The 22,892-nt window shown below is 40.9% G+C and overlaps 1 protein-coding gene, 1 long non-coding RNA gene and 1 other non-coding gene across 3 annotated transcripts; all 3 read left to right on the plus strand.

Moving 5' to 3' along the window:
• Positions 1-12: 12 nt before the first annotated feature.
• LOC148021986 (protein REDUCED WALL ACETYLATION 4-like) lies at positions 13-19,392 on the plus strand. The gene is made up of 17 exons (XM_087697540.1): positions 13-645; positions 9,866-9,951; positions 10,036-10,164; positions 10,278-10,334; positions 10,413-10,485; positions 12,446-12,592; positions 13,271-13,420; positions 13,545-13,800; positions 13,949-14,064; positions 14,338-14,424; positions 14,562-14,650; positions 14,735-14,797; positions 14,915-14,971; positions 15,169-15,265; positions 18,486-18,638; positions 18,729-18,773; positions 18,899-19,392. The coding sequence occupies exons 1-16, from the start codon at positions 613-615 to the stop codon at positions 18,735-18,737; spliced, it is 1,602 nt and encodes a 533-aa protein (XP_087553666.1). The 5' UTR covers positions 13-612; the 3' UTR covers positions 18,738-18,773; positions 18,899-19,392.
• On the plus strand, positions 3,345-4,385 carry LOC148021987 (uncharacterized). Its single transcript, XR_015694431.1, has 3 exons — positions 3,345-3,635; positions 3,798-3,975; positions 4,170-4,385. It is a non-coding gene; the product is annotated as an uncharacterized LOC148021987 (long non-coding RNA).
• Positions 19,393-22,104: 2,712 nt separating the features above from the next.
• TRNAH-GUG (transfer RNA histidin (anticodon GUG)) lies at positions 22,105-22,176 on the plus strand. The gene has a single exon. It is a non-coding gene; the product is annotated as a tRNA-His (tRNA).
• The last annotated feature ends 716 nt before the right edge of the window (positions 22,177-22,892 follow it).

Genomic DNA, 22,892 nt, shown 5'->3' on the forward strand with positions numbered 1-22,892 from the left:
AATGTCATGGTCATAAGCTAGCCTAGCTGTGGTGAGAGAGAGAGTCTACCGTAAGGCGAGCAAAGAAGAAGGAAGAAGAAGAAGAAGGGGGAGGAGGAGAAGGTGGAGTGGCATTTTCTGCACTACTGGGTGGTTGCATTTGACAACGATCTTTAGACGGCAAGACAGGATGACGACCTATGGGCAGATCTAGATCTCTCGCTGACTTCTCTCCTTCATTCCCTTTCTCTGTGGATTGGCGTGTGTCTCTTTCACACATACACACACACACCCCATCCCCAAGGCACCTCAGAGACACAAAGAGGCAGAGAGACAGAGGGGAGATTGACTCGCTTCTTCTTCATCAATTGATAATCCCGAGCTGCCCCTTCAAACCCCATTCCCGCATCCCCATTGATGCCCCCGCATTGACCATACTCTCCTGCAAGAGTTGGTCTTCCCCCCTCAACTAGAGCATCTTCCTTTTCTTTCTACCCAAGAAGAGGTTTCCTGTACACAGATTCTTCTTCAGGCAGGGCCGGCAGGGAGGAGGATCTCCAACCCGCTCAGCCATTTTTCCTTCCGCCCCAGCATTGCCTCATGTGCTGCTGACCCTCTGTCCAGTATCCAGCAATGGTGGAACGTGGGCCCTTGACTCCTGGCCAGGTATGCCCCGCCACGTGGCAATTTTGTTATATCCGCTTCTGCATTTTTGTGTGTTTCCACCACATGTTCAGTGCATTCGATCTAATGCCGCATTCATGGCGAGGAGATCTCATCTCAGTAGCTCGCCGGCAGTATGTATGTAATAGCTAGGCATGCAATGTCTATTTGATGATTTGCCTGCCAATATATCAAGTATTTAAATCGTGGAATCCGTCATTTGAAGTGAAAAATTCCATTCTATTATTTCTTCTGTGCACATCTTAAGCAAGGAACAGGCTGTTTCCAATTTCTTTTCCTAAACATGTTACCAAAGAGTAGCATTTTAAACCACATTTTCTCAAGATTTTGTGGTGAACCATAGTAGTTGCGACAATCACACAAGTCCACACTCTTCTTAATCCCAGGCTTTTATTGGATCCAATGTCGACACTTATGGTCAGGTCAATCGCAGGTTATAAGCACAGAGAGAGAGAGCTCCAGAACTAGATGAACGAGTAGTGCTCAGTTTAAGGTAAAATAGGGAGCCGGAGTTCGTTCGCATGCTTGATTCCATACATGGCAACACTTCCATCACAAATTCTTGTAGGTCATTCAAGCTATGTCTCTTTTTGAGTAAATCTGCTGGATTTTTAGTATGGCAGATTGTGCCTGTAATTGTCAGTAGTATATTACCCCCCCCCCCCCCCCCCCCAATTGACATCGTCCAATTAGCAGATTGGCTGAGATTAACATGGATGCCTCAGGCAGATCGCTATCAGACTCCCACCTTCTGGGATGGCTTTTGATGGATGAGCAAAATTCAATTCTGTAGATTTTTGATCAGGGATTAGATGCAGGGAACTGACATGGGAGTAATTTTGATTGGCAAAGGTATACTACTGCAATAAATTGTTGATACTGGAGGATGAATAATCATGAGTCAATGTCAATCAGTATTGTTCAAACGTGACAGCTGACTTGAAAAATGTTGTAGAAGGAGCATGACAAATCGATCAGGTGACATGTCCAAACCAGCGAGGTAGATGTGCTGGTTATAGGAAGATTTCTAGATAGGAGAGCTAAAATCGAGCTAAAAGAGTTGGTCATTTGAGAATGCTCGCAAGTATGAAAATTGTTGTATTCAAGGTTCTGCAGTTGACATCTTTTTTTGCTCTAGCATTGTACTTGAAAGTTGACGGCCGTTTGTGCTGTCTAGTATAGCACTCTCTTGTGTTTTGTGCATGGTTTGCCATGGGACCTGTCATGTTTTATTGCAGCAGCAACCAGAGGGGTCACCAATGTTCTGTGGCATAAGGTTGTAACTTGACAGCCTTTGCTTTCTTCCTTAGTCAGCAGCTATCCTTCCAAAAGTTGGTGATTAAATGGAGTTCATGGAACGCAATGAGAAATGGAATGGGAGTAGATGGCTTCTTGCAGGATGGTAGTCACCTGCTGGTTCAAGATGGCTTGTGCGAGCTAGCTAGGTGGCATTCTGAAGATGCAATGTGCCAACAGCCAAAGGATAGAGGGACATAATAGCTGTTCCATAAGTGGTGTTGGAAGCCTCTGAAATGCTGATCAGAGGCTCAGGTCATGGTATAAGTGGCATCAAATGAACCAAAGAGAGAATTGGACAATTTACTAGTGTGGTGTACTAGAGTCTGGAAGGGAGAAACTCTAGGATGAACAAGATGCGAAGGACCTGCTTATGCCATTATTTGGGTTCCCCCTCTGAATTCTGTATTGGCCGATGCTCAAGCTATTTATGAGATGGTATCAGAATTTAGAATGATAGAGAGCCACAATGTACATCCTCTAAAGGCGACAAGAAAACCATTGAGATGAAGAGTAAAAATCATGGATTGGGAAAATACACCTAGGCTTTTAGAAAGACCTCCAAAGGAGAACATGTGTGACAAAGAAAATTGAGTTGCAAGCCTAGATGCTATGGCCATTTGAAGATTTGTGAGCACCTTTGGATGGCATGGAGACTAGGAAGAATAGCAAAGAGGATTGGACGAGGCAATTAGGAAAATCGAGACCTTGTGCTCATGCTTGAAGCAAGTCTTGAGGCAATGGGGCCTCAAGCACAATGCGTATGAGACTTTTGTGGCGCGATGGGTAATCAATATGCATATCGGTGTAAGAGGTTGACTTTCAACCTCTTCAAAAAGACCATGCAATGAAGAAAATGTGATAGAGAAGGCCTTCTAAGGCACACCTCTAGGTTGTACATAGCGAAGCATAAAGTTTGCAAGCAATGTTGAATCTCAGCTTTAGTATCTACTAAGGGCATTCAACTAGTGATTATGGATGTTGGTTTACTCACACCTCTCATAGCATGAAGGTGTTGCGATGTAGGTGCATTTGTTGGTTCAAATGCGATGGCAAATTGTTATTCTCTTTCACTCTTGAAACATGTCTTATATTTCATGATGGGGTTTTCAAAGACATTTATAAGTCCCAAGGGTTTGTGGGATCACATTTAGTTATCTCTATAATATTGCTCATTTCTTCCTTGTGGTTTGCTATTCATGTTGATCAAGTCCCATAGATGATAAAAACTTCTAGTCTTTGTGGTGTGGTAGAAGGGACTATGACCAATTTGATGCTTGAAGAACAAGAAGCTTCATTTGGAGATGTATGGATGATGGGAGAGTTTTTGGAGAGGAGCTTGATCACTCATTGAACAATGTTGCTACTAGACATAAAGCCCTTGGCCAAAGCTGATATTGATGTTACATTTGCAAGCTGTGGGACAATAGGGCATTGGCAATGGCATCCCCTTGGGAGAAACAAGTGTGATAATGTCTTGAATTCAAGCCACAATGCCTATAGTTAGATTCTAATTGTTATGGCAGAGCAAATATTGTTGCAAATGATGCTACTAGTATTTTTATCGATGATTCTAATCACAATTCTACTTTCTTTTGATCTTTTGAAGTTCATGTGTCCAATCTTTTGCTGGTGGGGAGCTCCAAAATTGGTCCTAAGCTTGTAATAGCTTGATGGTATGGAATGTAGTGCTAGCGCATCGCTTTTAAGACTTGAGGTTCCTTTGCATATGATAATCAATTGCGCGATTCTATTGCAACTTCTACTTGAGTCTCAACTTTCGGGTCAATTTGTGCATCAAAGACTCCTTATCACCAACTCTTTCGTCTGCTCTTTAGGTATACACTCTAGTAGGTGATTGGAGATGCTCATGTGATGGTGGCAAGGACGATTGAGATGCCTGCAACTTTGCAAGAGTGTGCATAATTTATTCTAGCATTGCTCCAAGGGAGCATTGCTCTAGGCCCTAGGCCCTAGGCCAGCATTGCTCCGGGTGCTAGGGAAGCATTGCTCAAGGTGAGTGTTTAAGTAGACTTGCTTAACATTTGGTAGTACATGTACGGAGATTATAAGATTGTGGTACCATCTCAAGATCGATTTTGTACCCGTTAGTTTATTAGGTGTGTTATTTTGCATGGTCATTATAAAGCACAAGTTTGCGAGTGTGTGATAAGTATACTAATATGTTGATTTGGATTTGTGGGCATGAGACATGTCCGGTTAGGTGATGGGTACCCTGAAACGTGCTTGACTTTTTTGTGCGACATATTTATGGCCTATGTAAGGACAACATTTCAATTGCAGTAAGAAAAGAGGTTTGTTTGTATACCTCCCTTTGCTGGACGTCTCTTGCCAGTCTCCTCTATAGCAAGGTAACTCCATACAATGCCCATCAAAATAGAACGGCTTGCCTTATTAAGTAATTTGAGAGATTGAAATTCCATTGATGGCCACTTTGGTTACATGCAAAACATCTGCAATGGTATTTGGTGGAACCAGTTAATATACTCAAGTAGAATACTGCAGCCCTAGTAATCAACATACTATTCTCACCACACACAGTCTTGCCAAGGGTGAGTGAACTCCGTTCCATGGCTTGTCCCTACTGAGCAAGAAAACTAAGGCCTACATTAATGATAAATTTTTGGCTTAATTTAACTACACTCTTTACAGTATCACCATGAGCTTCTTGCTACCTTTGCCATCAGCTAATATCCTCGCCATGAGCCCCTGCCATCACCTGCATATCTAGCCTCTTCACCTTCTCCACTGCTGATAGGACAGAGATGCTGCTGTCTTGAGAAGTGCTACCCCGATTGCTACCATTTTCAGGCCTTCACATTAGCATACTGCTGCATTTGGGTATATTGCTGCTGTGTGATCAGAGACCAGCCTCTGGAGCCTGCCATGTCATCAATATCAGGCTGGGCTGCCATCATGCTGCCATCCTGGAGGTCTTTCCTATTGTTGTTACTGCTGCTGCCATGCCAGATACAGCTGCATTTGGGTCTGCATTGACACCTTCCTCAGCTGCTTGACATCATCACCGTTCTCTGGCATCAAGTGGTGGATTGCTGTATTTTGGGATGTCTCAAGTACAACCCACTCTTGGAGCTGTCCCTGATGTCTTCGACACCTTCAGCTCACCACCAGCTCTAGTCCTTGAGACATAAGAGGCTGGTGATTTTGCATACATCTTCTCATTTCTTATATGCCCTTCTTCCCTTGAGCATTCATTGAATGGTACTTTTGTGTGTCTTTTACATTCCATGCTTTCTTTGTTTGCCCTAATACTTCCTTATTGTGCTTACACATGATAGGTAGCATCATTACTAACAATTCAATTAGATGATAGATGAAAAGTGTTAATTACACTTAATCTCATGAATATCATTGGAAGCTCTCTCCTTAATGGTAGAATCAAGCACATAATATGCATAGTGTTTGTTGCCACCATAAACCCTTTGCTTCCATGGCCTCAGCCTTAGCTTGTAAGGCCCTCTCTGGGCTTGTGACTCAACCTCCTCACCATTGTTCCTTGAGTGCATCTTTCAACCAATGACTTGATCGACAGGACATGATGAGATGGGATTGAATTTGGATAAAATGAATAAGAAAGATGACCAAAAGAGTCTTTGAGTCTTATGAATGCCAATGAAAGTGCTCTTCTTACTTGGGGTAGAATCAGATGCTTGATATGCATGCACTTTGTTGCCATGTTTTCCCTCATATCAATGGTCTTTGTATCTATGTGTACCTCGGTCTATGTACGCCCCCCTATCACTTAGTAGACCTCCTCATCCTTAATCTTTTTAATGCAATTTTCATCCAATCCCAATTGAACACAATAATGACAAGGTGAAGACGAATATAAATAAGATGATGATGATGTACCTCGTGCAATTGTGATTGACTAGGCTTGTTATCTTGTTTTTGATTACATCTGCCACAATTGTTGCCTTGACCCTTGAGAACAAGGGTCCCTTTTGTGTTGGAAGATGAGGAATTCTTTGAAGCCTCATGCTCAACCATGGAGATAAGAGACTTGAAAGTAGGGAGATTGCGCTTTTGGAGCACAGTGTTTTATTGCATGTTTGAGAGGCCTTCTCTATTGGTAGCTTGACATCATTAAGCTAGCAAATATTCTTCCTTGATAGGTTTTACTTTCTTGGCAGACTGCAGTTTCCTTGGTCTCCTTGTCAATTGTATAGACCATTTATGCTTCTTGTCTTGTTGTGCTTCTAAATTTTGTGTTTTTGGTAATCAATACAATTACCCTTCACAAAAATAAAAGAGACTCAAGGTAGAGAGATGCGTAGTAGAAATGGACATGTAAGTTTATTTGACAGACCATGAATTATCCTCCAGTCATGCAACTAGGACCCACTTCCAATCCTATCATTTGGATCAGATTAGTCAGTTGCAACCTTAGATTAGACTTCTGTCGTTGCTTTTCTATCCTAGGCATAGTTATTTGAAAAACCACACCCCCGCGAACACCCCCCCCCCCCCTCCCTTGGCAAAGAAAAAAAAGAAAAAATGGGGGATGCGATTTACTAGAAGCTCCATGAAAGTCCAAATTTTGGTTGTTTTCGTTTATGTTTCAGTTCTAGTTTTTGTTCTTCTCTCCATTTGTTTTCCATAACTATGGTCCCAGAGGATAAGTTAAGGTTTGCAGAGAAAACACAATGTGTACGACTTAGAAAAATGCAATAGGAGAAATGAGAATGAATGCTGAAATGAACTCAATGAATGAATCATTTATGCCAAGTTTGATATAGTGGAAGTGCAGGGGCTGTCCAGCAGTCACTCTCTTATGGGAGCAGGTTGAGGGAAGCTAGAGGAGAGTGTCATCCTCTAGAACAGATTCTGAATGCAGCAAAAGCTCAATGTTGAATTTGATGTAGCCAACCCAGGTAGCAACAATGTTGAAGGAAGCTATGACACACAACAGGTCCGGAGCCAATGAGTGCTGAAGCCAAAAGTAATGGAAGGCAACTTCTAGGCTATGTAGCAAGGCGTGGTAGCAAAATGGAGCAGGTTGGACACTCAGGTGGTTTGGTGGCAAATTGATGCAAAAATACAGCAGTAGGGTGCAGGATGGCAGCTCTTGGTGCCAAATGTAGGTGAGAGAAGGTAGGGTGGTAGCTTTTAGACACTCGGCCGATGGAGATGATGGCGCAAATGATGATGATGATGGCAATCGGTGAACAAGGGTCTGGGATGGTTGGGATAAAGAAGTTGCCTGCCTATGATCCCCTTATATAGAGATTTTTGATCTAGTTTTCTTACCAAAAGCTCTAGAGTTCTGTAACTTGAATAAAACTAATCTATCGAATCCTTAGGGTTTATATAAGAGCCTCTTGAGATATAACTTTAGGCTACATCTATGATAGTCAACTAGTAGGATAGCAGCCAGGCAGTTCTCTCTCATTTTCTGTCTCCAAATCAGACCTGTGCTATTGCATTTTCCCCTTAGAACAGCAGCTCAGTAATTTATCTTATCCCTCAATAAGGTTGAGGCCCTCCACTTCCAATTCAGCTCAACCTATCCACAATCACTTCTCTAGTGTTCAAGCCTTGTATGCGTTTTAACTTGGGACGGCCATTTTCTAGCTTTCCAACCTGGTCCCATCCCATCCCCATCCCTATGCTAGAGCCCCTTCTCATGGTGACAGGGGATGGCCACTCGTCCCCATCCTTGTTCCCGTTCTTGTTCCCATCCCCAAAACCTGTCCCATGCTACTATCCAAGTTGTGGCGATTTCTGTGCTTTCTATATTGTGGAGAAGACTCTTTGATTGTGGGTCATGATGACATTTTCAAAAGTTCTGGTTAGTCTAGTTCATGTACACTTAGGTCAATCAGGGCTTGAGCCAATTTTCAATCTTCCTCCACACCTAGGTGGATTATCTAGTGGATATGGAAGCTGTTAGTTTAATTGTATTGGCTAATATCCCTTTTATATTACTTTTCTTTTGTCAACAAGTCCAAATTAGTAGTAGATTCAGCCCTCATTATTCCCATTGGATTTAGCTTTCTACCGAGCTTTTTAGGTATTGGCAGAGCTCTCCAATACCATTTGTTCAACAACCTCCACCTCCTAGCCTTTAGCTCAACGGGAAAGATTTGAAGTTTCAGCTTTTCATGACTTCAGCCTCGCAAGACTTTAAACTGCAAGTTTTTCTTGGAGATTTAGAACCCCTTATAGTAGGGTAGAGGGGCCAATAGGGTGCCATTTTAACTTTGCCTTGTTAGATATTATTTATTTAGGTGAGAGAGAGAGAGAGAGAGAGAGAGAGAGAGAGAGAGAGAGAGAGAGAGAGAGAGAGAGAGAGAGAGAATTTCTTGCCCTCTCGCTAAGAAAATCTAGTCACTCTTGTCAGTGGTTTGGTGAGCAGTGGTTGGTTTCTTGCTAAGCCCTTTTGATTGGGTTTTTGTGCGGCCCAAATACCCCATACTGGCACAGTTGCATATGAAGATCTTGTTTCACTTCCTTAGATACTGGGCTGTTGGCACAATTGGACCATTCGGAATGCTTTTCTTTTTGATTCAGCCTCTAGTGTTTAGGGACATATTGCTAGGCTTAAAGGTCTCTTGCATTGGCAGATAGATCTCATTCAGCACTATGACTTACTCCCTCGGGAGGACTTACTTCCCTGGCATATGGCAATTGCCTCTGCGTCTTTGCCATGACTTTTGTAACTCTTTTGTCGTTTAGTACTTTATAAATATAACATCCATTACGAAGAGAGAGAGAGAGAGAGAGAGAGAGAGGGGGAGAATTTTTAAAAATAGTTTAACTATATAGATCACATTACACTCAAATCAAAAAATTTAGGGCATTTTGATCTTTTTATCAAGTAGGCTTAGTTACAAATGAACAATTCACAAAAGAGCAATGATGAGGGGCTAGTAGAGCGACACCAAAGGATGCATTGTTTTGGGGCTTTACAAAATCCAAAGTTTAAAAAAGTTTACATGACTTAAATTATTCGACTTACATTACACATGCATTCTTGGCAATATTCAGTCCCAGAATCAAGGCTTTATACTCTACCATATTGTTAGTGAATCCTACCCCGAGATAAATAGCTAGCTTCAAACGGCTAAAATGATTTATTCTTTTGTGTAAAATTGTCACTAAATTGAGGTAAGGCGAGTCTTGCTTTTGGGGGTATCACCTCATTGGCCCCTTTATCCTAGTCTCAATTGCAACAATCTAGTTGTTCTATAGTACCTAATTTTAAGTAGATCAAGAGTAGTTTGCTAGTGCAAGAGGTTGACCCTCTCTTCTTGGACAAGTTGCCTTGGAAGCTACCTTGACCCAACTAGTGGACTTCACTATCTAGCTTGTGCCAAGATTGGAACCTCACAGAAGTTTGGAGATATTTCTAACATTGTTCTCTTTTATTCATTTTTGACTTGTGCATTAGGGTGTTGGCACCTACAGCAAGTTGGAGTGCCATATCTTTCCATGTATTTGATGTAGTCATTTTTCTAAAGGTGTGCACGGAGGTGTCATTTGGGGTTGTTACAAGACTGCCTTACTATAAAAGAGCTAGATTATCCTTTCTACATGTTTATATTCTGATTGCTATAACTTGGGATTGAGACTTTCCATTTTTGGCACTAGTACATGGTAGTGAAAGGACGGAAGAGAAGGGAGGTAGGGTATGAGAGTGTGTATGTGCATATATTGGATTTCTTGGTCTGGTTTTGTTGAACTCGTGTTAGTGACATTTCTATTGCTGGTGCTGTGTAACTGCTTACATGTCTTTTGATTTCAAGTTTGTGAGATTTGAGGCAAGTTTATTTTCTGGTCCATAAGTGTGGGAATAAACTTTTTATTTAGACTTTGCAAAGCAATGATTACTATTAACTAACAACTCAGTCCAACCAAACAGGTCTCATTGTTTCTTGGAAGCATCCCATTTCTCACTGCATGGATTTATGCAGAGTATTTAGGCTGCAGAAAGCATACAACCAAAGTGTAAGTTACTCTTGTGTTTATTGCATTATCTGGATCAAAATCCTTCTAGCATCAATTCAAATTAAATGGCAAATGGCTCTTCAGACATTCTGATGTCAACCTTGTGGAGATAAGCAATGGTGCTGCGGCTCAGGAGGAGAATGCAGGGCTGCTTGAGTCTGGACAACATCCTGGAAAGGTGGTTGTTCCATCCGTCAAAGATCAGTTGTACAGGTATCTATTTGTATAGAAATACTTATTATTTGGTTCATGCAACATTTTTGAAGTCCACTTTGTTATCAAGAAACATTGTAACTTGTTAAGAGCTCTAGTATCACATTTTACAGGTTCCTGACAATGAATGAGGCCTTCCTTCTTGAAAATCGCACAACGCTAAGAGCAATGTAAGCATCTATCTTGTTTAAGACATGTCATGCTTCTCTTCTTGGATTACCCCTCATCTTTTGAATGTTTTGATGCAGAGCTGAGTTCATCGCACTGCTATCATACTTTTACATATGTGATAGGACAGATTTCTTTGCCGAGACTTCTAAGGTAAGCTTTTCCTACAGGCAAACCTGTGTCTTTGAGTAGGTTATTATTCTTGACACTTCTTAGAAGGAAGGGAAATAAATCAGATCGTATGCAAAGGATCCAGCATCATTGTACAAAATGCAGCATTAAAGAAACCAATGGGTTTAGAGCAGCATTGAGATATAGTGTGCTTGAGCTGCTGGTGCCATTGGGGGACTTGGGGATGCGAATTTACTGGGTGACCACGATCGGAAACTGTGATTTTACTTTGGTAAATCTTATGTTTGACCCTTGTTCAGAAGAACAGTATCCATCAGATATCCATTATTAGTGTGCTTGTGAACAGCCATCTGGTAGTATGTTTACCCAGGTCGAGGTTCCCCCACATTAACCTTGTTGAAATGTGGCCTTCCTTACCTTTGTGCTATACAGGTACCGGCATACTCCTGTGAGCCCCTGTGGAAGTTTTACATGATATATCTACTGAAGTTTATGTGGCTGTGAGATAAACTGGCTCACCATCACCTATGGGCATCTTGTCTTGAAGAAGCAAATCATACCCCCCACAGTCTTACCACCTGGCACCTCCTAGATCCCTGAATGTCCATTCTTTTCCTTTTCATGTGCCGTAATAGGCCATTAAGTGGACCCTCTGTTCTATTCACCTTTTTAAATATGGTATTTAGCTTCCTACATGCTTGCCTTATAGAGAGTCTGAGATCCTCAGCTGATACGGGCAACCAACATAATACCTTGATTTGCCTTAGGATGGGGTTTGGATTGCAACAGTCTTGTCTTTCTTAGTTGCTGGGGATTTGGAAAGTTTGGAGAAGCTAATTCTGGTGGGGTTCCAATATTACTGTCATAGAGGATTGTTTCTTCCCAACCTTAGCCTGAAGGAAGGGACTGTCCATACTCAGAGAATCTTCTGTACCTCCAGAAGTGCTCTTTAGTGTGGTGGACGTGGATTATCAAAGCAGTTGAATCATAGAGTTGATTTCCTGTAAAATTGTGGCAGTGCCATATGGTAGGTGGCATGTGGCATGGGACTACTTTCATGTGATCCCTTTTAACTGACAACTACATGACAGTATCATAAAGCAAATATCAAATGGGACATCAAAATCATCATCAGAACTGTCAAATTGTAGTCAGAGTTGACTGTAAATTGAAGAAGCCATATGGCACAGGACAATTTTCAGCCGATCCCACTTAGTTGACTGACCTATGTTCCTTATGGAAGGGAGAAAAAATGCAACTTTCAGATAGAAATAGAAAAATGAGAACGTTTTCCCTTTACTATTTGTTTAAATAGTGTCTGCTTGACAGTTACCAGTTTGGAACTCACCTTACCTCTTTCACCTGGGGCGAGCTGATATGGGCTAAACTGTCTTCTAAGTCCATCCATGCAGAAGTAGAGAACATGTCCTTGAGGGGATGCACAAGTGCACAGTGCACAATGCAAACGTGGCTGTGAGTAGCCATTCTAGTGACTATGCCATGCAAGACAAAAGGGAATGGAGTGTGCACCAGCGAAATCTGTGAGGGGACGAACTAGTTCTAGTTACAAATGTGTAAACGGAGCTGATTCCAAGCCGCATGGTAGCATTGAATCTGCTACGTCATTGCTTTGCACACCCTCGGTCTCACCTTTGCATGTCATCTATCCATGGACACTGGTGTGCATGGCTACAGCAGACCAACAGGCATTTGGAAAATAATAAATGCTTTACAGTCATTAAAAAGGGAACCATACAAATTTCAATTTGGATGCAATCACTATATGACAAGTTGAGAGTTGGCATGTGCCTACTTCTTAATGGCATAGGATAAGGACAAGAAAACAAGAAAACATAAGCAGGCCCTGAGGAGACTACAAGCAGGTTAAAAATAAATAAACATAAGTTCTGCAGTGTGTGTATAGTAAATGAAACTTGACTTTAGTTCTAGGTCCTTTACTGACAAGGCACTCGTGTTGCAGAGCTACAATCGGGACCTTTTCCTCTTTTTGTATTTACTGCTTATCATTGTCTCTGCAATTACTTCACTTAAGAAACATGTGGGATCTGGGAAATCTATGCTATATCTTAACCGGCATCAGACAGAGGAGTGGAAGGGTTGGATGCAGGTATGTGCTCTCTCAGAGTATTATTTAGTTGGCACTTCACTGAATGCATTGCCTCATTTCAGACTTCTTTCCATTTGTCTTTGAGATTTGTTTTTGGTGACTTGAGTGGGAATCAGTCAAAGTTCACTATGGTTCTCTTTTGGATTCAACTTTTGTTGATTTTGTGGTTCCCCTCTTTTCCTTAGAAAATAAAGATGGCTTGAGTTATATGGCTCTAGGCTTGTGTTAGACAAGTATGCTAAATGCAGCTATTTGAATTCTCTCTCAGCTTTTTTGGATCATGAGAGCATTACAAGGGTTAGCAAGATGGCTTAATCTGTTTTAGGCATTTTGTTGATGCATGATAGGTGCATTACAGTATGATTAATGGAATTGTTTGTTGGGTCTAATTCTAGCAAGTTGTTAGTTTAGTGTCCAAGTTTTTACCGGTTGTATTGCCTAAGCAGGGAAATCAAACACCAGAATTTTGGACCTGAAACTTTGGAGGATGACAGCCTCCTGTTTTTTGGAGAGGCTGTGTTAGCAGTTAAAAATGGAAATGTAACATCATTGAGTGGACAAAACTTTGATGTGTCCTTTTCTTTTTGTTTTTTAAATAGCTTGTTCATGCAATGGCTTCCATGTTTTATTCTACTTTGCTATTTATATGTATCCGATTGATATTCTGTGTACATACAGGTGTTGTTTTTACTATACCATTATTTTGCGGCTGCTGAGATATACAATGCCATTAGAGTTTTTATTGCAGCATATGTCTGGATGACTGGGTTTGGGAACTTCTCATACTACTATGTACGCAAGGATTTTAGCCTTGGACGGTTTGCTCAGGCAAGTAAAAATTTGAATTTTAGTTTTAAGGGCTGAACAGTGAACATGACATTGTCCATACTTGATGCAGTCATCCAAAGCAGATCATTTTCAGTATAACCTAGCTATTATTCTGAAACTGCAGATGATGTGGCGATTGAACTTCCTTGTCCTGTTTTGCTGCATCTTACTCAACAATGATTACATGCTTTATTATATATGTCCCATGCATACACTTTTCACTCTAATGGTATACACTGCTCTTGGAATTTTCAACAAGTACAATGAGGTTGGATCTGTGATGGCCATCAAAATTGCCTCGTGCTTTGCTGTGGTTATTGCCATCTGGGAGGTTCCTGGTGTGTTTGAGATTTTGTGGAGCCCTTTCACCTGGTTACTTGGTATGTTGTGATGAATTTTGTTTACATTCCCTTAAGTTCAGAACACTCTTTGAGAATTACTGATTAAGGGTGACAAATTTTGTTTACATTAACTTGAGTTCATAGCACAGTATTTGAGAACTGATAAAAGCCCACAATGGTCTTGTAGGATATACTGATCCAAGAAAACCAGACCTTCCAAAATTGCACGAGTGGCACTTTAGATCTGGTCTCGATCGCTACATATGGATTATAGGCATGCTGTACGCTTACTTTCATCCCACGGTGCGCTCTAATATCTTCTTCCGTTTTCTAGCAGGAGAAGCAAAATACACTGGGCCTCAAGGGACTAGTTGAAATGGTCCTTGGATACTTGTCAAGAAACTATAAAGAGGAAAGATAATATTCTGCAATTGACATGCCTCTAGTGGCATGTGACTAGCAATATTCAATAATTAGTACGATTCTTAGTACAGGGTAGTCTCAAAGATTTCTCTGATACTTCCTTATTGTTTAAAAAGAAATCACTTTTTGCTAATGTACTGTAAGACCACCCAGGTTGAGAGGTGGATGGAAAAACTAGAGGAGACTGAAGCCCGACGCAGGGTTGCCATAAAATCTCTTATTGTTACGATTTCTTCAACTGTAAGCTCAACAGTCCCTGTAATGCGTTGCTGATCTTCTTATTAGGCCTTCAGAAGTTTTGTCTTCTGTCAAAGTATCAATACTATACATTAGTCATAATCACTATTTGACTCTTTCCCGGATCTTGTCACACATAGGTGGGCTATCTTTGGTATGAGCATATTTACAAGCTGGACAAGTATGCATACAACATGGTTCATCCATATACGTCCTGGATACCAATAAGGTACCTTCAACATTCTATTCTGTTATTGCAAATATGATTTGAAGTAGCTGGTATGCTCTGACTGACATGATGATCATGATGCAGTGTCTACATTGCCCTTAGAAATTTTACACCATCATTCCGGATACGATCCCTAACCTTATTTGCGTGAGTACTTCTTTAAAGAATATAAATTATTTAATACTTATTTTTGACATTTTGCAGCTCTGAGCAACCATGGACGTTTATTTGTGACTTGTAATTCTTTACTTGAATATATAACAGATGGCTTGGAAAAATAACTCTGGAAACTTATATTGGACAACTTCACATATGGTTAAGGTACGAATGTATAATGCTGGTATGAGTAAGTGGCCTAGGTAAAGGGTGGGCAGGAGTATCCAGACCTGATTGGTTTTGGATTTGTACATGCAAGAGTGGCAACTCCCTGTGGTGATGACTGCTGTTTCTTAATCGTGACTCTGCGCAGTAAGGGCAGGTTGCTACCAGTATTTTTGATAAGCCACTTTCTTGTCCAGGACTGGTGTACCTAATGGCCAGCCCCGATTGCTACTCTCACTCATTCCAGGATATCCTTTACTGAATTTTATGCTGACATCAGCTATCTACTTGCTGGTAAGACCTATCAAAATTTTTACTCTTTTTCGAGAGGTTTAAGAAATTCTTTTAATCAATGTAACAAAATTTCTTGGTGAATGATTTTGGTTTCTTTTAGAAGCATCGAAGTGGTTTTTCCTTGTATCGTGTTTGTCTGGTATGCTGGGATAAAATGGAACTCTAAGACTTTATACATATAGTGTATGTTTCTTAACTTCAAAGCAGGTTTGGTTATTTTATCCGTGGAGTAAGGGATGTCATATAGTCTTGTAGTGCTGGCGTCAGCTGATATGTATTAGGTTGTTTGGAGTTATCAAGATGTATGATAAGATGTCCATAAGATTAGATGATGTGTTTGCAGATGAATTGTGCTTATTTTGGTTTAAGGGCGAACTTCCACGACTTTTGCAACTCCACGACCTGGCTGAGGGATAGGATTTGACCCTGGGGTATGCGCCTAGAGGAATAGTACTCCCTGGTGTTGGTGAAATGTTGAATAGATGCGTGTTGTATGCAGTAGAGGAATATGCAACTTGTGAACTGGATGAGATGGGTGGGAATTGAAATTATGAAGACTGATTTTGATTAAGAGACGATGAAGCACTGAAAGCAATATTATTAGAATGAGCATGTGACATAGAGGTATGACCTGATCTTTACTTACCTCTTCTGTGTTCATATACCAGTATGGGTTTGAGTCTTCACGTTCACTTACACCCATTGCGTGTGCTTCAGAAGGAGAAATGAAAGAAGGATTAGCAAAATTTGTATCATACATGGCCTTGCAGCAAATTCGTCGGAAAGGATGACATTGGATAGCTCATAGTTCCCAAATTGATATGTCTTCTTTCAGTTGAGGGTGGGTTCCAGATCTGCACTGACAGATCTCCGACTGATGTGCAGGCCCCCCAAGGTTGTAGACTTGGTCAATGGAATGATGTGCTGGTGATGTATGAGGTGGATCACAAGCATAGGGACTCAGCCCACATGCTCTCTAATCTTTGCCTCAGGACAAACACATATTCCTCTTTGATGAGAAGATGCATTTTACTGGGTAGAAGACTTTCCTTTTGGGAAACTCTACCCTTTCCATCCAGGGCATGGATTGAGGATATCAATCCCTTGGAGTTGATGGCATAGGCTTTGAGGGAGATGGCTTTGGTGAAGATGTGGAAGACATTTTAGAAGGTGTTCTCATGCTCTCTAGATTGCCAAGCTTGTAAAATAGCTGCAGGATACTCCTATATGAGCACAATAATTGGTACCATGTAAAGAACGGTATGGCGAATTGAGAGAAATGTGAAGTGTATGACAACATGTAGAACATGATCTGTAGAATGCTGAATGAGAATATCAATGATACAATCAGCCTGCCTTGAACCTTCGTGTTTTGAGGTCCAAGACAGAGGCGACTGAGAATGATGTCAGAGTGTGTTGTACTCACGAGGGATCCTGAAACAAAATAGCAGTAGTGCTCTGGAATCTGACAGACGTCTAGTTGACAGGTGGCAGCAAAATGCAGATATAGATTAGATCGATGATATGGCCAGGTTGACAGCAAAATGTAGCAAAACAGATCAGCTTGAGACAGTTTCAAAACAGATCACCAATGATCGCTGCCAGGTGGCCTGTTTCAACCTGAAAATGCAAGCTACAGGGCCTTTCTAATGACATGGCTCTGGGCGACAGCAGGAGCAGCTCCCTTTGCTGATGGCGATGACCTTTAGTTGGGTGGCAGCAGCTGATGTGGTGGCAGGAGCTCTAGGATTGGGTTTGGGCAGCAGTGTGAGGAGAGATGGCTGAGGGTAATGATGGCTGATCAGAATGGGATTGAGGATGAAACCCAACTGACTCTATTTATATAGGATTTTGCTGCATTTGTCATACTGTTTGAAAATAAAGCGGTTTATTTTTTGTAATCAGCATTAATTGCCTATTGGGGCTGTTTAAAGGAGACACAATTAGGGATAGATGCACAATAATTTAGATTAGTGCAAGCCCTAATGTTAATTTAGGATTAGTGCAAGCCCTAATGTTAGTGGCTCAACAGCCAATTCACAGGTTTTAGATGCCTTATGACGACATAATTTGGGTCACTGCAACTTGAAAGTTGCCCCATTCTTTACCTATAAAAGGGTGTATGGCAAGTTACTTCATGTTCTTCGTGTGGATAGATGGTGCTTTCTATTATAGAGTGGAATCCTGTTCCCGTACCTATGTCTTGTGTTTACTGTTTATGTATTGTCTCTTTCATCCTTCAGTTCTATGTTGCACTTCAAACATGGTGTCAGATGCCATGTGAAAGGGGGTATGTGCATGCTTGGATGTCTGATCTTTGGTCCTGATCTTACATTTGCCTGCTTGTTGATCGTACTTTGTTTCTGTTTTTTTAAAAAAAGTAAATAAATAATTTGGTTGGTTTTGCTGCTTGCTAGCAAGGTACATTGCTGAATTGTAATCTGTAGATTGGGCACCTCCCACGTAAGTCACATCGTTGCATGATTTCATGGTGCTTCTTTTTGCATGGCGAGTATCTCTGTGCTTGTTGGCATATAACAGGTGGATGTTGACCTTTTCCATTTGTGAGCAAGGGTCCTATGGGTGGTGCCAGATGGTTAAACTCATTTCTATTTTCCTTCTGAGCTTGTGTTTTTTTAATGGTTTTCATATGCATATCATGGTTGCTGTTTGGGCCTTGCATGCCAATCCTCTTGTTATAGTGGCATTAGGCGGCTTCACTTGATGTTGCAATTGTTGAGGCTGAGTATCCATGGTGCATTAATTGATTAAGTCATTAGTCCCATCATACTTCGTTACGTAGGAGGGTGTGGCTCTGCTGAGTGACTTCTGTGCATTCTTGCACAATGCTGTGTGAGAGTTTTGAGCTGATTCTTTGCTTCTAGTGGTATAGACATTAGCCATCAGAACGTGAGCTTGTGGACTTACAGAGATTAGTCAGATTTTGTATCCTGAAAAATGCACTATATGGCTTGCTGGTCAGTGTGTTTGCACATCCTTCAGTTTCTTGATTAGTGAGTGTAACATACAAGAATTGTTGGGGGGAGATTAGGCACTAGCTGTAATATGGTCCTGAATATAACATGGAGCATCACTACAAGTCTAAAAGATGGATTTCCATTTGGCTGTGCTCTCTTTTTGACTGGTGCATGGCTTGTCAGATGATGCAGTGTATGGCATGCTAAACCCCATTTTCTTTGCGTTGCTTATACTTTTGCAGATATCATATCGTCTGTTTGAGTTGACAGGACAGCTAAAAACAGTCTTTGTGCCAAGCAAAGACAACAAGAAACTCCTACAGAATGCAGTAGGTGGTGCGGCTGCATTTTTCCTCCTTTATGCAGTTTCATTTTTCCTCATCAAGCTACCTCAGGTTTGAGAAAAACTTTTTCTGCATTTTGCATTTTGAAGGAATCCCTCCTTTGGTTTACTAAAATATTTGATATCCTTTTGAGTGATACAGGTCCTTTGATTTTTTTTGGAGAAATTGTAGCTGAGAGGAAGCCCGGTACATGTTTTCATAGCTGCTAGTTTAAACTAACTTGGCACAAATGGCCTTTACCTCTTATGAAAGCAGGCTGATTGTGCTGCTATATTGATGTTTTTCTGATATTGATCTGTATATGCTTGCAGGCAACAGTTAAGCCTATGAGTTGAACGGGCTATAACTCATTCCAGAATGGTTCTTTGCAAAGATGAAAGATCCTACAGTATGAGGTCACTTCGAAGGTCAAGAAGGTGAAAGGACCTTCAGATTGCTGTCTTGTCTGAAATCATGAGTCTGTGCATATCTTTCCAATTGACAGATGCCGAAGGCGGGTTCAGCCTAGAGTATCACATAGCTGAGCTTAGAAGTCTCTCATAGCTATGATTTTTGGAGATTTCGCCCCTCAGTGTTACATCCTTAGTGCCTTTAGAGTACTCTACATGAATTGTCACCTGATTATGTAAAGCAAAATAACCGAGGCTGGTTGTTTCCCTTGACTGTATATTTAGTGTCAACCCTATCAACCTGTGGAGGAGTTGTGCCTGAGGAATATAATCATAGTCTCTCACAAACCTTTCCCCGAGGATCAAACATTGTTCAGAAATTCATTAAATTCATGTTCTCATGTTATTTGTTCCTAGTACATGTCAGCTGGAGGAGAAAGGGAGGGTGAAGGTGTGATTAATGTTGTCTCAAACGGTAAAGGGCAGGTACTTGCAGTCCAGGGTAAATTGGATACTCCCCTGAAGCTCATAGAGCTTGTGCACACTTTGAATCCCCAGATCCTAACGTTCTGCTTTCAAGCTTTCAAACTGATGTGATTGTGCTGTGTTGTATAACCTCTGTGGGAGATTTCAATATGATGTGATTGTGCCTTGGGTTGTAGCATCGGCTGGAGCTTTACTAGGAACTAAGGTTTATGTTGAAAAGGAGAACTTGTAGAAGACATGATGGAAAAAATCACCATGAAACTATCACAAGCGATAATGTCCACTGCCCTCTTTCCTTCAGTTTCCCATCTGTTCGATCACATGTATTTTGATGACATGTCCATCCTGAAGTCAATCTCATGAAATGTACATCTGCACTTGATCCATATACAAAGTTAATGCTCGAGTTCTTTTCCCCAAAAACTTTTTTTTTTGGGGGGAGAGAAGAAAAAGGAGGGAGGACTGGCTGGGAGTTTCAAACTTCTTTAGAGAGCATTCTATGACTACACAAATGCTTCTCAGGAACCAAGCTTGATGGTTGGATTGAGCAACTTAGCTTGCACTCGTGTTGCCACACTTTGAAGGAAAGGGTGTTTGATATCCTTTTTGCAGACCTTTATGGTGTATGTTAAGATTGAAACACGAAATAAGCTGACTTATGGGTTGTAGCACAGTGCGTAGAGACAAGTCATGCATAGAAAGGCAGCTTCTTGCAAGTATATCAGATTGGATTTAGTTACACCTCAATGCACCACTATTTGAGTACGGATCATTGCAAACAATGATGCTAGTTCCTAAAGCACAATAATTCATGCTCAATCTGTAAGAGTGCTTGATAATTTCTTGTTCTTCCTTTTATTTGTCCCTTCCTTGCCAAGAAAAGTTGGATAGATTTTCAATCAGAGAATGCCTTCTGCGGCTTTGTTGGAGAAACCATACAGATCCTTTCTAAAATACATCTTTAAACCTGCCCACAGGGTGAATGTGCCCAGGCCCCCTGGTAGTCTTTTTATTCCTAAATCTAGTTCCTTCCAATCGCTGGAAGAAATAGGAATGGCCCTTGCCAATCCCAACCATCTCAAAGCAAAAGTGTGCATCTCAACTTCCCTCTCTTATGACAACCATCTAAAATCAATAAATGTTCGTTTGAAAAGTCATGGCACCATCGAAAATCGCGGGAGCTAGTAGTCATGAACCAAATTTGTCTGATGATCCATAATTGGAGCACATATCAAGGTTTAACAAATGAGGACAGAAGAAATGCTAGTGTAAGGGGGACTAATAAAGTTGTAGAACGTAGTAATAGTGCAATTTACTATTACAAGTGGGGGCTACTAGCAAAGCACTTAAAGGTTGTTTACACAGATTATGGAGAAGTAAAGTAGGTTTATGATTGGTTGAAGTTGACTCAAAACCCTCTTGCTTATTGGTGTGCACGCGAAGTTTTTGGAAGGCTCCCATGTGTGCTGCTTTAGTAGAAATTTTCACAACACAAATTGTATTGACAGCCGTTGTGCATGGAAAGAGCATCAAAATTGTGCCCTTTTTCGCAGAGATGCCTCACAATGAAGTGACAAGATGTAGCTTGAGGTGACATGCAATAGCCAATTTCTTCTTTGAGATCTCAAGTGGCCAAGTTAGGTGCCACTATATTGGCCATCTTACCCTAGATTTCCTACGATATAGGAATGCTAAATAGCTTAGTAGTATACAAAAGGTCGTAGCTTGCAGGTGACACAATAAGATCTTGACACATAACAAGGGACAATATGCTTTTCTCTTCACAACAAGATTTGAGAAAAATGCAATTAATAATGAGCCATCCAAAAACTTCTATCACTCATGATCATACTAATTTGAAACTCTTTAATCTCAACATGTAGAGTTTCAAACTCTCTTCTATTGTAAGAGGGAAACATCCAAGATAATCAGACCAAAGGTAAATATCACACCCAACCCATGCACACTTAGCCCATGAACTCCAAGCATCCAAACAACAACCGAGCATGGCTAAGATAAGAGCTTAGTACCTCAGTGCTTTAAATATGGAAAGAGAAGGGAAGAAGAGGCCATTGAGCAAGGGGATTGGTAAAGGTATTAGGAGTTTAAATATCGTATATTTGTAGGTGCTTGGTGCAATCATTCCCCATGTGCACAATAGACCACCACAACAAGGACATAGATATCAAACAAACAAGGACATCAATGTGAAACAAAATTCAAATTTGGACATTTGTTACTTTGGATCCTTACACCACCTAGTGAATTGTTTAGCATGAGATTAAGTTGAGCAAGCTGCCTGCCAATCACCTTAACTGTCTAGTCTTACTCACATGCATGAAAGTACAAGCAAAATGTATCAAAACCATTTAATCCAAGTACTCTTAAAGGGAAGGAGTCAAGATAAGAATTCTTAGGGATGGCATAATCCTTGGAGGGCTTTTGATAGGATGTGGGTGGTCTTTTAGACCATTGGAATTTGGACCTTTTGGAAGGGATGAGGTGATTGGCCATAAGACTTCTACAATATATGTATATATGAATGTAGTTTTAGTAGAAGTTAATCGCCAAATCATTTAATATAATATGAATATGTATTCTCAATTAAAGTTAGATCAGAAAGACAAATCTATCAGGAACAAGTGGCTGTAGTTTAGTGGTTAGAATTCCACGTTGTGGCCGTGGAGACCTGGGCTCGAATCCCAGCAGCCACAAACTCTTTTGCCGTCCACTTCGCATCGCATCATCCTTGTGTTTAACGAAACTCGCGGCCAGAAGAGCAGCCCCACGGCATGTTTGCGTTCTCCTGCAGAGCCCTGGACAACTTATGTATTCCCAAGCGAAGTGCTGATGCTTTTCTGATTTTGAGGGGTGCTCATCGACGTTGCTAAACATTTTTATGTATGAGTGTGGTGGGTTAACAAGAGAGGGGGAAGCAATAGAGAGAGGGCCTTCTTGTATTATGTGAGCCAAGTATATACTTCTTATAGTATGATTGAATTGAAATACATACTTGGTTTTCTTCTCAAATAAAGGAAGGACCTTGGAGCTTTTTGACTTTTTTAATCAAGTAGATATAGTTATAGAGGAAGGGATCACAATTATATCCAACTCAATCTTTCTAAAAGATTCCTCAAGAAAGACTTAGAAACCTCTAAACTAGGATGACCATGACTGTGGTGTTTCCCCTAGCATTCAAAGCCTCAAGTGTGAGGTCAAAAGGAGATGCAAATGCATCATTAGAGCATTGCAAACAAAGTATTGTGCTTACTAAAGGTAGTCCTTTGTGGTAGTTGTGGTTTGTTTAGGGAGAATGAGAAAAGATGGAAATAAATTTTTGTGAGGGAAAAAGTTAGGGCATGATTACATGGCAACGAATTGATCTCATCATCCCATATTTAAATATCAAATTTGCATCTCTCTCTCTCTC

This window comes from Lygodium microphyllum, chromosome 17, assembly GCF_053477565.2.
Source record: "Lygodium microphyllum isolate KBCC chromosome 17, Lygodium_microphyllum_v1.1.10, whole genome shotgun sequence".
Classification (NCBI taxonomy): Eukaryota; Viridiplantae; Streptophyta; class Polypodiopsida; order Schizaeales; family Lygodiaceae; genus Lygodium; species Lygodium microphyllum.